At 32.6% G+C, this 12,716-nt stretch overlaps 1 protein-coding gene across 4 annotated transcripts in view; it reads right to left on the bottom strand.

Moving 5' to 3' along the window:
- rols (zinc-RING finger and ankyrin repeat domain-containing protein rolling pebbles) overlaps positions 1–12,716 on the bottom strand; it is a 206,831-nt gene that overhangs the window by 172,270 nt on the left and 21,845 nt on the right. For 3 of the 4 annotated variants that reach the window (XM_076118938.1, XM_076118935.1, XM_076118936.1), the window contains exon 1: positions 11,158–11,518. The exons of the other annotated variant lie outside the window; for it this stretch is intronic. Coding sequence is in view for 2 of the 3 variants with exons in the window: in XM_076118935.1 (XP_075975050.1) it covers positions 11,158–11,230 (73 nt within the window). In the remaining variant the exon portion in view is untranslated. Of the gene's footprint in view, positions 1–11,157; positions 11,519–12,716 lie in introns of those variants that run through there. 4 annotated transcript variants of the gene reach the window in all.

Here is a 12,716-nt window from a genome sequence, read left to right as displayed (position 1 = left end):
TAGCAGTAAAAACTTGCATTTATTAGCTTTTAAGACTAAAACTGGAGGAATATAAAAATTACAATGTATCGATTTTATTAGGTCGTAAAATAAATTATAAAAGGCAAGGCAAGTTAGTGAAAAGCGTCCAAGTATTTTATGATCGCCGGAAACATCAAGTATGTGCGAAATACATTAAGTTTCACATAATTCACTTTGTAAATTGTATAAAAGCTTTTATTACATACTAATGTTAAGCAACTTTGACCATGTGTTACTGTATAAGTCAGAACTTTAAAACCCATTGATGAAACCTTACATATCGAAAATGCTACTTTTGTATTGTATGTTCTAAAACTAATCCAATGGAAGATACTGGATTTCGTGTAACAATGATAGTAAATGAAAAATCTATTTTTTATACAGCTAGATACGTAATCTAGCTGTAGAAATAAGGTATATATGGTTTACTTAAATTTAAAAGTAGACGGAAAATGTCAAAAATATACCTTGTCATTTTTTTACAAATGTTGTCAAACCAAATAACTTTTATTTTTTCATTCTCAATTTTGTTCCACAATCGTTATAAGGGTACATAAATGTAACTGTAGCTTTAAAACTAACGAATAAAATGTAAGAAGAGCAGCGAACACATTCTCGGTATTGTAGGCTACGTTACCTCACGATTGTGCAATGTTTAACATTACCCAGTTAATGTCAACAATACCGTGCACTCATGTTTGCCTTCGAAATATCGTCTAACCAATTAAGAGTAGGTTACAGGGCAGAGGTAGGAAGGGAATAAAAGATGATACTATAGATAAAACAGGAAAAGAAACATTTTATCTTAAGTTGTATTATAGTATTGAAGGAATAAAAGAAAATCTAGGGTAAGAAGTAGTAAGTAATATAAAAAAAACTTTTTTAAAAGGCTTTGGTATATTACTACATTCTAAAGGGTATGTTATTATTTAACATGAAAATGATGACATTACCGGCGTACAAAGTAGGAAGAATTACAAGAGGCATTTTTGAAAGCCTTTAGTATATTACTCCTACATTCCAAATTGGTAAAGCTATTCCTTATTATCAAAAGAATAAAAACATACCTAGCATTCGAAGTAAGACCTAACACTTGTTGAAGCGTTGTGTGAATTGCATCATGAATGCTTTATTTTTAAAGGTAGCGCCAGGCATATTTTCCAATACTAGTCTACTAAGAATTTTTTAATAGCAATAGCAACACTTCTCCTAGAATCGACTCAGGACCCTCACGAGTAGCAATTATTCAAGCCAGAGACCTCCGAGGTTGTGGGAAAAAATATTTAACTTAACCTACAAAATAAACGGAAGCAACAAGAAGCCTATACAAAAAATCATTTGAAGATAAAAAACATTTGAGAAAGGCATTTTAATTCCAACTAATCAAAACAAACATCGACTTCAATTTAAATATTTGATTACGAGTTCAAATATTTGCATATAATTGCCGTAAACGAAATCGTAAATCAGCGATAGTTTAATTTATATCAATTAAACATAGAAAGGGGCTTATTTATCAAAATAATCTTGTCTCTTAAAACTAGGACGATGTTAATTAGTAATTTCCTTCATAGCCATCTCAATGTATTTTATCTGATACCAATTTGCTATTTTCTGTTTGTATTTTTCTCTCATCAATTTTGTTATGTAGGTCTACGTTTATGAAGTGGTTTATTAGTACTATATCCGTTCAAACTCAACGTTTAAGTACTTTACAAAACGTCCTGTTTCTAGTGTAAAGTCATTTCTCTTCAATTGGATATGCATTTATGTCTCCAATGTCTTTTTCTATATTATCTTATTTATTCATTATTTGCTAGAGCCAGTTGAGTCTTAAGGATCGTTTCGTGCTTATAACAAGGATCCTTAGTTATAAGTACGAATAGTCAATTCAGTTCTCATTGATATGTATATTGATTTAGCCCAACTGGTACTTTTCTTATGATTTTTTAAAATAATACACATGTCATAATTTCATTCAACACCCTACCAGTTATAATCTAAATTCGTTCAGTTGCTTCAGCGTAAAAATATGACCAACGAACTTTCACAATGGAATTACGATTGTTAACAATTATGTCACTATGTTATCAAATAAAAGAAACAATCGCTTCCGTACTCTCCGGTAAAATCAGAAGGTCAGAAGGTCACCTGGTTAATTTAAAAAAAAATCTTTAAGCTTTAGCGTGAAATATAGGCCACTAATTCTTTCAAATAGTAAGGATTAAAACAAATAACTAACAGTAATATCACTCAAAGAATTAATATTTTTGTAATCTCAGGTAGAAAAACACAAATTATCGCCACTTCATTGCTCAAAGGCGTGAAATAATCTCTAAGGGTTATCCTCACTATTGTTCGGGCTCCCTTTGTTGATCAATGGACCACACTGAATGTTCACGCTGTCCTGTAGTGTGTTCACGGCTTAAAGGAGATTAGCGAGGCTTTAATGGATAAATATAGGGAAATATATGAGTAGACATGTTAAAAGTGCCATTGATTTTTTGTTAAAGAATAACGGATTGGTGTCAAATGCTTTTTTATTTTAAATCAACCACCGTTGTAAGGACCAGTCCTATCTTGACGGGAAACTAAAACATTACAAATGAGAAAAATCGAAAACCACTGAAACGATTTGTTAAAAATATTGTAAGTACTTATAAAATGGTTTACATGGAAGGATAAGTAATAGTTTCACTCTAGGAATCTCACAGGAACGGATACTATACGAATGCGTACGTATATAACTAGAGTCCTATGAAACGGAGATCCGAGCAAGAGCTGGTAAAAGATTAATTGTTATAGATTCAAAACATCCCTTTTTTTATTTTATTCATGTTTCGTAGTACTCTTTGATCTCAAAATCGCTAGCAATTAATCACTTATATTAAAATAATTGCCTGGTACAACCCTGTAACGTGTTCCACGAACCGTAATGAAATTAATTCTGAATGGTTTTAGTACTCACATTCGAATTTAAAAGCTCTTCTTAGAACTTTCCGGAATCGATTTATTCATACCGCATATAAAGGCTTAGGATTATGAACTTTCTTTTTTATTTTCATGAATTTTTATAAGGCATTTATTTTTTAAACCGTGCTAATCGTTTATGGTTCAAATCTGCAGATTTGGGTTAAAATAATCATAACTGACTTAATCTTAAATCTCTTTATGAAGCTTAAGAAATATTATATGATTATAAGATTAGATTTGTGTTATATAATTGAGGAGGCAAATTTAAAAGTCGTCTGGTTATTGTTTTGAAATGTATTATTTTCGTGAGAATGTTATTTTAAGAATTCCAATTAAATAACATGTACTTATGATTAATAAATTTTACCTAATACAGTCCCACTGCTGGACAAGGATCTCCTCCAGAAATGTGATAGAAGCAAAGACTACACGTATAAATTATGATAATGAAGAAATTAATGTTGATAAAACAGTTACTCAAAATGAATGTATAATAGAATTAAACAAGGAACCTTTTAAACAACATGTGTGCGAACTTGTTGAAAGTAGTGAAAGTCATAAGGCTTTGTTCAATTGCACCCGTTGACGTATTGTTGGCAAATACTCGGTAAGCTAATAGTCAAGAGTTATAATAGCCTAAAAGCAAACAGTTCATACTAATGCAAAGTTATGGAACTTTGTGTCAGATAAAATAATTTACGGTGACAAATAGGTATTAAAGTTTAGAAAATTGTAGAATAATCACCGAACGAAATTTATTCGAATTGGTTCTTTCTTTAAAGTTTAAGCAAGACAAATCAACACACTTTCACATTATAATATTAATATTAACAAAGTTTAATGCAGTCCATACAAATAAGATCAAAAAAATCTTCTAACAATTTGTTTTACAGATAGTCATCAAAACAAAATAAAAACGAATCCTAAAGCATTTAATATATTTGAAGCTTAAGTAAACCTAAGTGCTTTCTTTACGGCCGTGGGTAAAACCGTTTCAAACGATTACACCTGCTATATTACATTAGATAATCTTATAAAGAATCTGTCAAATACGGGAATTAGAGAGCTTATTATAAATCGATACGAGCTTTATACGAAAGAAATAGTATTCGATTATATTCGATTGTGGGATACGATTTTATAATCGATTTTCGTGTAATCGTTGTTGGAATTTCATGGTGGAGGATAAATTGTGTATTACAATGTAATGGTTTAAGTGAAATCCACTTGGCCCTATAAAAAGGTGGCCCTGGTGTTTTAAAGTTACACATTATTTGATAGTTAACTGTTCTAGTAGTCATTAATTGGTCCTACATTATTTATTAAGAAACTGATAAAAATCATATTTATCTCTCATTATTTGTTCGTTTGTCTGTTCAAAGGCATATCTGCAAAATCAAACCAAACACTTTTGAGTATTCCAAACCACTTTGCCAGCAATTTATGTCATCTAACTTTAAACCTTTCGCGTTGCATTAACCAATGCAAACTTTACTTTCAATGCACAATTTAATTAATTCCCGTCTCATTCCTTCTCATTCGAACCTTCATCTTCTTCAACTTTACTATATTAATTTAATTCATATTCACAATACACACCAGTAAAAGAACCAGCAATAACATTATTAGCATTCACCGGTACATTCACCCCCTCAACGTCAGTTACTTTCACCCTCTGTACATGCATATCTCGCCATGTCAAAGAGATAGGCAGGGAGAGTGGAACTACTATTGCAATCTTGGCAATAACTAGAAATATCTGTAGATTTGCAATTACTCGTGGCTTTGAGTTGCCGCGGTGTTTATATACGACTTTGCATTTATTTTTTATTTCAATATTTTTAATAGTGATAGCCGAGTGGTTTAAGTTGGCATGCAAATTGTCGCAGTTTCGAACCCGGGGCATCACACCAATGACTTTTCGAAGTTATGTGGGAAGTTAAACATCGTGAAAATACCTCGTATGCCTAAAATTTGTTTAATACATTTATTGAGAGGGCATGTTAAGTCCCCAACCCGCACTTGGGCAGCGTGGTGGACTCAAGGAATGACCCCTTCCTCGTTAGATAGAAGACCCTTGCCCAGCAGTGAGACAGAAAAGGGGTAAAAAAAGAATGATTTTATGCCTTGTAGCAAATTGTGGTTGCTACTACTGCTGTGCTCTTTTCTGATTTGGTTAAAGTGCTTACAGATAATTTCTACTCAAATCTATGTTTGTGCGCTGTACAGACAAAGAGAGACAGAGAGAAAGGCTAAAAAGAGCTGGAACAAGACTAGACATTTCAGAGAAAACAAGATTATTTTATGATACTGCTAACATGCCTTATCCCACTACTGGGTAAAGGCTTCTCGCTCTCTTAATCTTCTCCATACTTCTTATTGTTATGTCATCGTAGCCCAGGGATAATTAAATTAAACGTAGCCCAGTAATTCACTGTTCACTATTTTAAACATAATATACGACACAAAGAAGCTTACACAACTTAATTCATCAAGCAACTCAAATAACATTCAAAGCTATCAAATACTTCCGCGCACCCATTGTATTACTAACTCAAGGTCATTGCAAAGTCAAGACTCAATAAATGACGTCACTTCGAGCTGATCATGACAAATTACTTTTAGATGTGTCGATCATCTAAATTCAATACTAACAGTAAAAAAGACTATAGACAGGTGTGAGGCGAAACCTTATTTGCAGAACAAAAACTTGGCCGAAGCAAAAAAGAGGCACAGGATTTTAAGACCTATTCTGAAGTGTATACAGTTGAAAATTGAGTGGTAGTCCAGATAAAGGTTAAGGAGATCGTAACTGGGATACCTAAGCTCTAAATTTTGAAGATATTTTTAGGATCACCTCTGAAACCTGTTTGCTTGACTTTGAGCAAGAACAGCTGATATTTCTTTTTTTAATTTCTGGAGCAGGTAGTATCAAATATAGGCTAAATTTAAACAGTCTTATAGTCTATCCATGTTTATTACTTTAACATTCCTTTCCTAGTTTAATGGTTCACTTTGTGCTATATATTAACATTAAAAACCCAAAAGTTTATCCGTTATGCTTTCACAGCTAAGGTGTTAAGACAATGTTAATGAAATTTTGCTAACACATATAAGAATACATAAGTTCAAATACAGTTTTATTCATATTCCAATTTTATAAAGCTGAAATAGGCACAGCATGCAAGTGGGACTGCGTGATACAGCTAGCTTATCAAATAATGTCTTGACTGAAGAAACATTGATGGATCGTTACAGTAGCCAACATATCAGTAACTTTTACACAAAAAAGGATCACAATTTTAAAACTATTTAACTAAACTGACACCAGTCGATAAGACAAAACTATACTTGTTTTATCTAAATCGGTAGAGCCATTTACACTAATAGGTGACAATGCAACCCAAAGATATTCATGTATTCCAACAATGTTTTTGGGTTGAGTCTAACCGGAATTTTAATAAAGTGACGTTTGTAATAAAACTAAGGGAAAGGGACTATGTATGTTCGATTGTTAGAAAATAACTCATAAATTGCTCTCACGTCTGAGAGCGATCTCAAAAGAAAACTTCACTACGCATTAAATTAATTTCCATCACCGCGTCTGTCTGTCTATCTGTTCGGGTGCAAGCTCAAAATCTACTGTACATATTTTTATGTGGTTTGAAGCAATGGATAGAATGACTATGGAGAAAGCTTTTTGTGTATACTTTGTGAAGGATCAATTTTAATAAAGGCAAAACCGGGCGGGCTGCTTGTGCAAATACTTAAAGTGATGAAAGCTTATAACATTTCTGTGATATTGACCTTAGCAATCAATTAAAAAATGTTTTGTCAACTCAATGAATTGTTTTAAAGCTTACGAAATAACACACAAATAACTTTTATAATGTGTTAACGATGTGCATAATGATAATGGAAATCATGTTATGTTTATTTATTTATTTAAATCAGTACACCGACGGCATATACATGATATTATTATTCACAATCAGTAAAATCAATAAGCCTCCCACATATAAACTGTAATTAATGATCTTAGTTCAAAAACGTATTTGTTTTGATATAAAAATAAGATCTTTGAGAATTTGTAATTTTGATGGTTAAAAACAAAGATTGTACAATGCTAGGGAATAATAAAGATTGGATGCTGCAGAAGATATAGTAAAGTGGGTAGTTTGGATGATGAAATGAAATAGAAGAAAAATATGATCAAGCCATTTGTTAACCACAATGTACCTACTATCATAAAAACCCAAGCAAGAAAGTGGTGTTTGTCGGATTGAACACGTCATATTCAATATGTAGGTATAACACGAAAAAAAAACGAGAAGTTGAGATCAATAAAATAATTAGTAATAACGAGGGTAAATAAGGTGATGCCACAAAATACAATTTCAGTGATGGAGACATAATATAGAGTATCTACTGAAGGAAATTAAATTGCAACTTAATTCCTATAATTTGCAGCCACAGCCTTATATCAAATCAGCAGAAGTTAACGGTAGATAATTTACAGCCACTCACTTTAATTAGCTAGAACAATAAAACAGGAACACTAATACAATCAAGCTGAAACATTAAGGGACAAGCCTTGAAGCAATATAGAGCAACATAAATAACAAATTAACTATCTTCTTATTGATAACTAGCTTTTACCCGCGACTTCGTCCGCCACCTGAATTTTCCCATGAAAATGCGTCATTTTCCCAGAGTAAAAAGTAGCCTATATCCTTTCTCGGGTATCAAAATATCTCCATACCAAATTTCATGCAAATTGGTTTAGTATCTTAGGCGTGATTGAGTAACAGACAGACAGACAGACAGAGTTACTTCCGCATTTATAATATTAGTATGGATTATAGTCAATGTTTAATTACTATGAATCCATGAATGTTTATTGAATTAATCGCCAATAATCAAACTGGTTTCAAACAAGATCATCTTGTTTTTTAATTGGTACTTTTTGGTACAAATTGGAGCGATTGACCGCACTTGACATGGCACTAAAGTGAAATTTAAGTACCTAGGTAAGAGGAAAAAAATTGCAAGATATTTTTATAAGAGTTTTATAGTCAGATTGTAATTATGTTTACTGACTGTTTTATCTTATTCGCTGTTTTGTAGTCGCATAAAGTAGCATGTACATGAATAGGTCTTTCTTTTTAAAATTACAATATTTTGAAGTTTGTTATAAACTGCAAAAAAAGTGAAACTATATAAATATACTTAGACAACATATAGTTTAATCATGTGTAAGTACACATGATTAAACTATATGTGCAGTTATAGGCTAAAGGCATACTGAGTAATATTAGTGAAAACGTTTTCAGTCTCGTCTCATCGTAAAAGATCTAGCATTTTCCATCATAATTATAGGAACTGATTACATCGTACCAAATAAGGAAACGGCAACGGATAAACGCAGTAATTAAAATAGTAAAACATGAGTTACGGTGAAACTTGTTTTAATTAGTTTAAAATATCTTAATTAGTTATCCAAGCTTATTACAACTTCAATTATACTTGTTAATTATTTAAATAATTAATAAAAATCTTTTGCAAGAAAAACTTACAAGTTATGCCATCTACCAACTCGAGAAAAAAATTGAGATCGGTTTACGATATTGATTACAAATAATTCATTTTAATCAATTTTTACTTCATGTATGATCATCCATCATAATTAAGTTAGCACTCGTAATTTTGTTTTTGCCACCTTAAAAAGTTATTTACAGCGTGCGAATGAAAGTTTCAACTTTCGTTTCGATGTGGTGAAAAAATATTTTAATTTAAAGCAATAAAACAATTTGTAAGTACCGAATAACTCAATCAAATTGATAATAAAAATCTTGAAATCAATGAATAGATAAATAGAATTAATATGAATGGGAAAGGTTAGAAGCGTGCCAACACTTAAAATAAAGAGATGTCATCAGCAAAGCCGTTAAAATTGCCATTAGACACATTATTTTTAATGGATATTTGCATATGCATTAAAACTTTAAGGTCATTGCCAATCAGCTGGATGAATATAGATATAAACCTACATTTTTAATAAACTTTGACGTGCAAGTGATTAGCGAGAAAGATTTCTTCCGCTTATAAACGTTACTAACAAGAGACGATGCAGCTTATAAATCAGAAAAAGGTTGGTGACCTCTGATAGATCAATTTGGAAATAAATGTGTTTTATGAGAAGCGATTTATCTTCAGTAAATACGAAACGAGCTAAACTTTGATGATTACAATCAAACAAATAATAAAAGAACCAAAATTTGATCCTCTCTACCAAAAATAGGTTGACGACCTCTTATAGACCCAAAAAAATAAAGGTCAAGATAAACTCAAAGATGGTGTATCTAGAATTAATGATTACTAATCTAAAGAAGATTTCAAACACATACCGAGAGAAACGAAGAGCGTTAATGAAGCGTAACATTAACTCCCAGACACAACAAAACCACTTAAAAAGCAATCAAAATACATACACTTATAATTTCACTTTGATATCGTAAGCCTCATTTCGCGGTCTCGATTTAATTTTTCAGGTCGCATATTGAATTTGTTTTTGTCTTATTTGCAATCCTTACTTTCAAATTCATATTGTTCGTTACGTTCAAATATTGAGACTACTATGATCTGAAGATTAACCACCAAATCTATACTAATCTAAACTAATATTATAAAGCTGAAGAGTTTGTTTGTTTGATTGATTGTTTGTTTGTTTGTTTGAACGCGCTAAACTCTGGAACTACTGGTCCGATTTAAAAAAAAATTCAGTGTTAGATAGCCCATTTATCGAGAAAGGTTATAGGCTATATATCATAACGCTACGACTATTCGGAGCAGAGTACCAGTAAAAAATGTTACAAAAACGGGGAAAAATTTGACTCATTCTCTCTTATGTGACGCAAGCGAAGTTGCGCGGGTCAGCTAGTCACCAAATAAAATTATGGTTGATTTTTTCCTCGCTAAGTTACTTTACTTACTTCCAAAATTATTTTGTCAATTTCACAGATTTCCCATACATCATCTATCACTAAGTAAAAATTGACTGTCGTTATAAGTTATTCGTTAATGGGAAAACCAGTCCTTACTAACAAAGAACTGGCAAGTTTATAAAGTTTAGCTGCAACATCTTGGCAGTGGCTTGGATTTCGCTAGCACTACCTACATAAAGTCTTCAGCTCGCAGACTAAGTTATTGGCGTGGGTTATGGACCTTCGGTGGACTTGACTCATACCAGAATACGTGGCTTCATTTGTCTATGAGTCAATACACCTCCACAAAATCCAGATTTAGAAGACATTGTGAAATGTTGGGAAATTATTTGACAATTTTTATTAGGCTCTACCATATTACATGGTGATGATTACATAGATAAGAAAAATCTGTTTTAGGTTTTTAGCGATGTCTAGGTTATTTATTTTTAGGTCTGCTTATATCAATTGATATTTAAATTCTACAGTTAGCTATAGGTAGGTACTAATCGAGTACATTATAATAAAAACTGAATTACACTTAATTCGTATGGACAAAAGTCGGTCGTTTTTCGAGTCCAAGTAGACTTAAGAATAAAATCTTATCTTTATTTTATGTTTAAAATCCAACGCACTCAATGGAGTGGAATAATTACTGCAGTCGCTGGAACTGCGAAGGTTAATTGCAAAACACGGTCTTTTTAGTATATCACTCGTACAAAATCTTATTACAAGCGTGAAGGAAATCTCAAGTAACAGTAATAAAGTTCCCACAAATGAAACACACTAATACTAAAATGTGAGACTTTAAAGGATAATTATGACTACAAATAACTTCATTTCAAACTAATAGAGTCTCAACTGACAGCTTATCCCCTTTCATATCGCTCATTTGAATTTAAAACAGACACCCAATTATGGCGTTCACAAATGGGTTTTCAAATTACTGATGTGGAAATCTAATCTAAAGATAATAATGTATATTACGAAGTCATGATTTCTGCACCAAAGTTCACGACGATTACTAATAACATTCCTAACCCTACGCTTTATCACTGACACACAATTTCACGATATTGATATCACTAAACAACGAACCTCATAAATATAAAGTTATCAATGAAACTATTTCTGTATATTTACTCTACTCTACTATTTATTTCATCTCGTTCTAACTCACCTAAAAAGCTGAGACTCGGCTTATCATCCACAGAATCGTCGTCGTCAAAACATTCCAATTTTTTCGAATTCATATTTCCATCACTTTTGCATACAAGTTTATGAACAAACTCCTTTTTTATAACACAGAAGGTCACAACCACTTGTCTCTACATGCACACCACAGTACAGAATCAACGAACCAATAATTGCTATAACATCACTGAAATCACACACAAAATCCGAAATATGTTTTGTTTCACACACTTGTTTTTTATTTTGTCAACAAGTCACGATTTTGTTCTGTTAGCTTTTTGAAATTTGAAATGTAACGGTCGCGGCGCGCGCGCTGACGTCCGTCGCGCGACGTCTCACCGACGCGAATGACGCTGCGCTCACTGCAGACATGTGCGCCTAGATTCACGTCGAACTGACTGACCTGCATGATAATCTGATTATACATACCTACTCTATATTGTTTTGTATACAGTCGTGTTCCTTATATAGTCTTATCTTTTATTGACATTGAGTGTGCTATAATTCTTTCGTTTAAAAACGCAACAAAGTTAAAAGCGCTATTAATTATGTTTAACAATTCGTTTAAAAAAATTAAACGAACATTGGAACAATCTGTGTGATAATTGCGAGTAGGAATTATTACTTGCGAAAGGGTTCGACCCTCCCTCGAGAGATCACGCGTTTCGCTCCTTGAATACAAAAGGGCCACAACTCAAAAAAAAATGAAAACCGTTTTATTGCAAAAATGACACCTGAACCGCCTGTATTTTATAGTAAAAAAAAACCCCCATCATTTTTGCTTATATTATGGCTGCACTGACTTACTGCCCTTTTTGCATTAGCTCACTTTGACAGGTAATGTCAGTGCAAAATAGCCACTTTATGAGTTACGCCCAAAAATTTTACGCAAACGCACGTCGGTTGCGTCAAAAAGTGCCACAATCCAAAATATGTCTGTGTTGGATGCAAAATATCAGGTAAGTGTGATTATATTTTACAATACAAAACTGCCATATTTTGGAAAACGTCCTTTTTGCATTCAAACATTAGTATTTGTTATTTTTTATTTTTTAATACAAAATTGCCATATTTGAAATACGTCCTTTTTGCAATCCAATATTAGTTAAGTATAATTATATTTTATAATATAACGGTAGCATATTTTGAAATACGTCCCTTTTGCATTAAATTATTCTGGAATAAATAATCATTTTTAGCGTGCTAGAATGGGAAGGCCAGAAATATGACCGTTTGGCATGATAATAATTTTAGTTTTCGTTACAATTTTAAAAACAAAATAATACATTTTGATCCAGGCAAAGGCAAGAGGCACCCTTTCCTTTCAAACTCCTCTTTCAGGGGCAAGATCCGACCAGTCCTATTTGAATGCGTCTAGGTCATCCCGCCATCTCCATTTAAGTCTCCCGCGTCTGCTATGACCATCCTCTGGCATCCAGTTGGTAGATATGCGGGCCCACTTTTCCGAATGCATGTGGTTAATGTGGCCGGCTCAGTTCCATTTCAGCCAGGCGGTCTTCTCCTCTACATCGGCTATGCGAATTT

The sequence above is a fragment of the Anticarsia gemmatalis genome, chromosome 10 (genome assembly GCF_050436995.1).
Source record: "Anticarsia gemmatalis isolate Benzon Research Colony breed Stoneville strain chromosome 10, ilAntGemm2 primary, whole genome shotgun sequence".
NCBI classification, from domain to species: domain Eukaryota; kingdom Metazoa; phylum Arthropoda; class Insecta; order Lepidoptera; family Erebidae; genus Anticarsia; species Anticarsia gemmatalis.
This window is presented reverse-complemented; position numbering and strand designations above follow the sequence as displayed.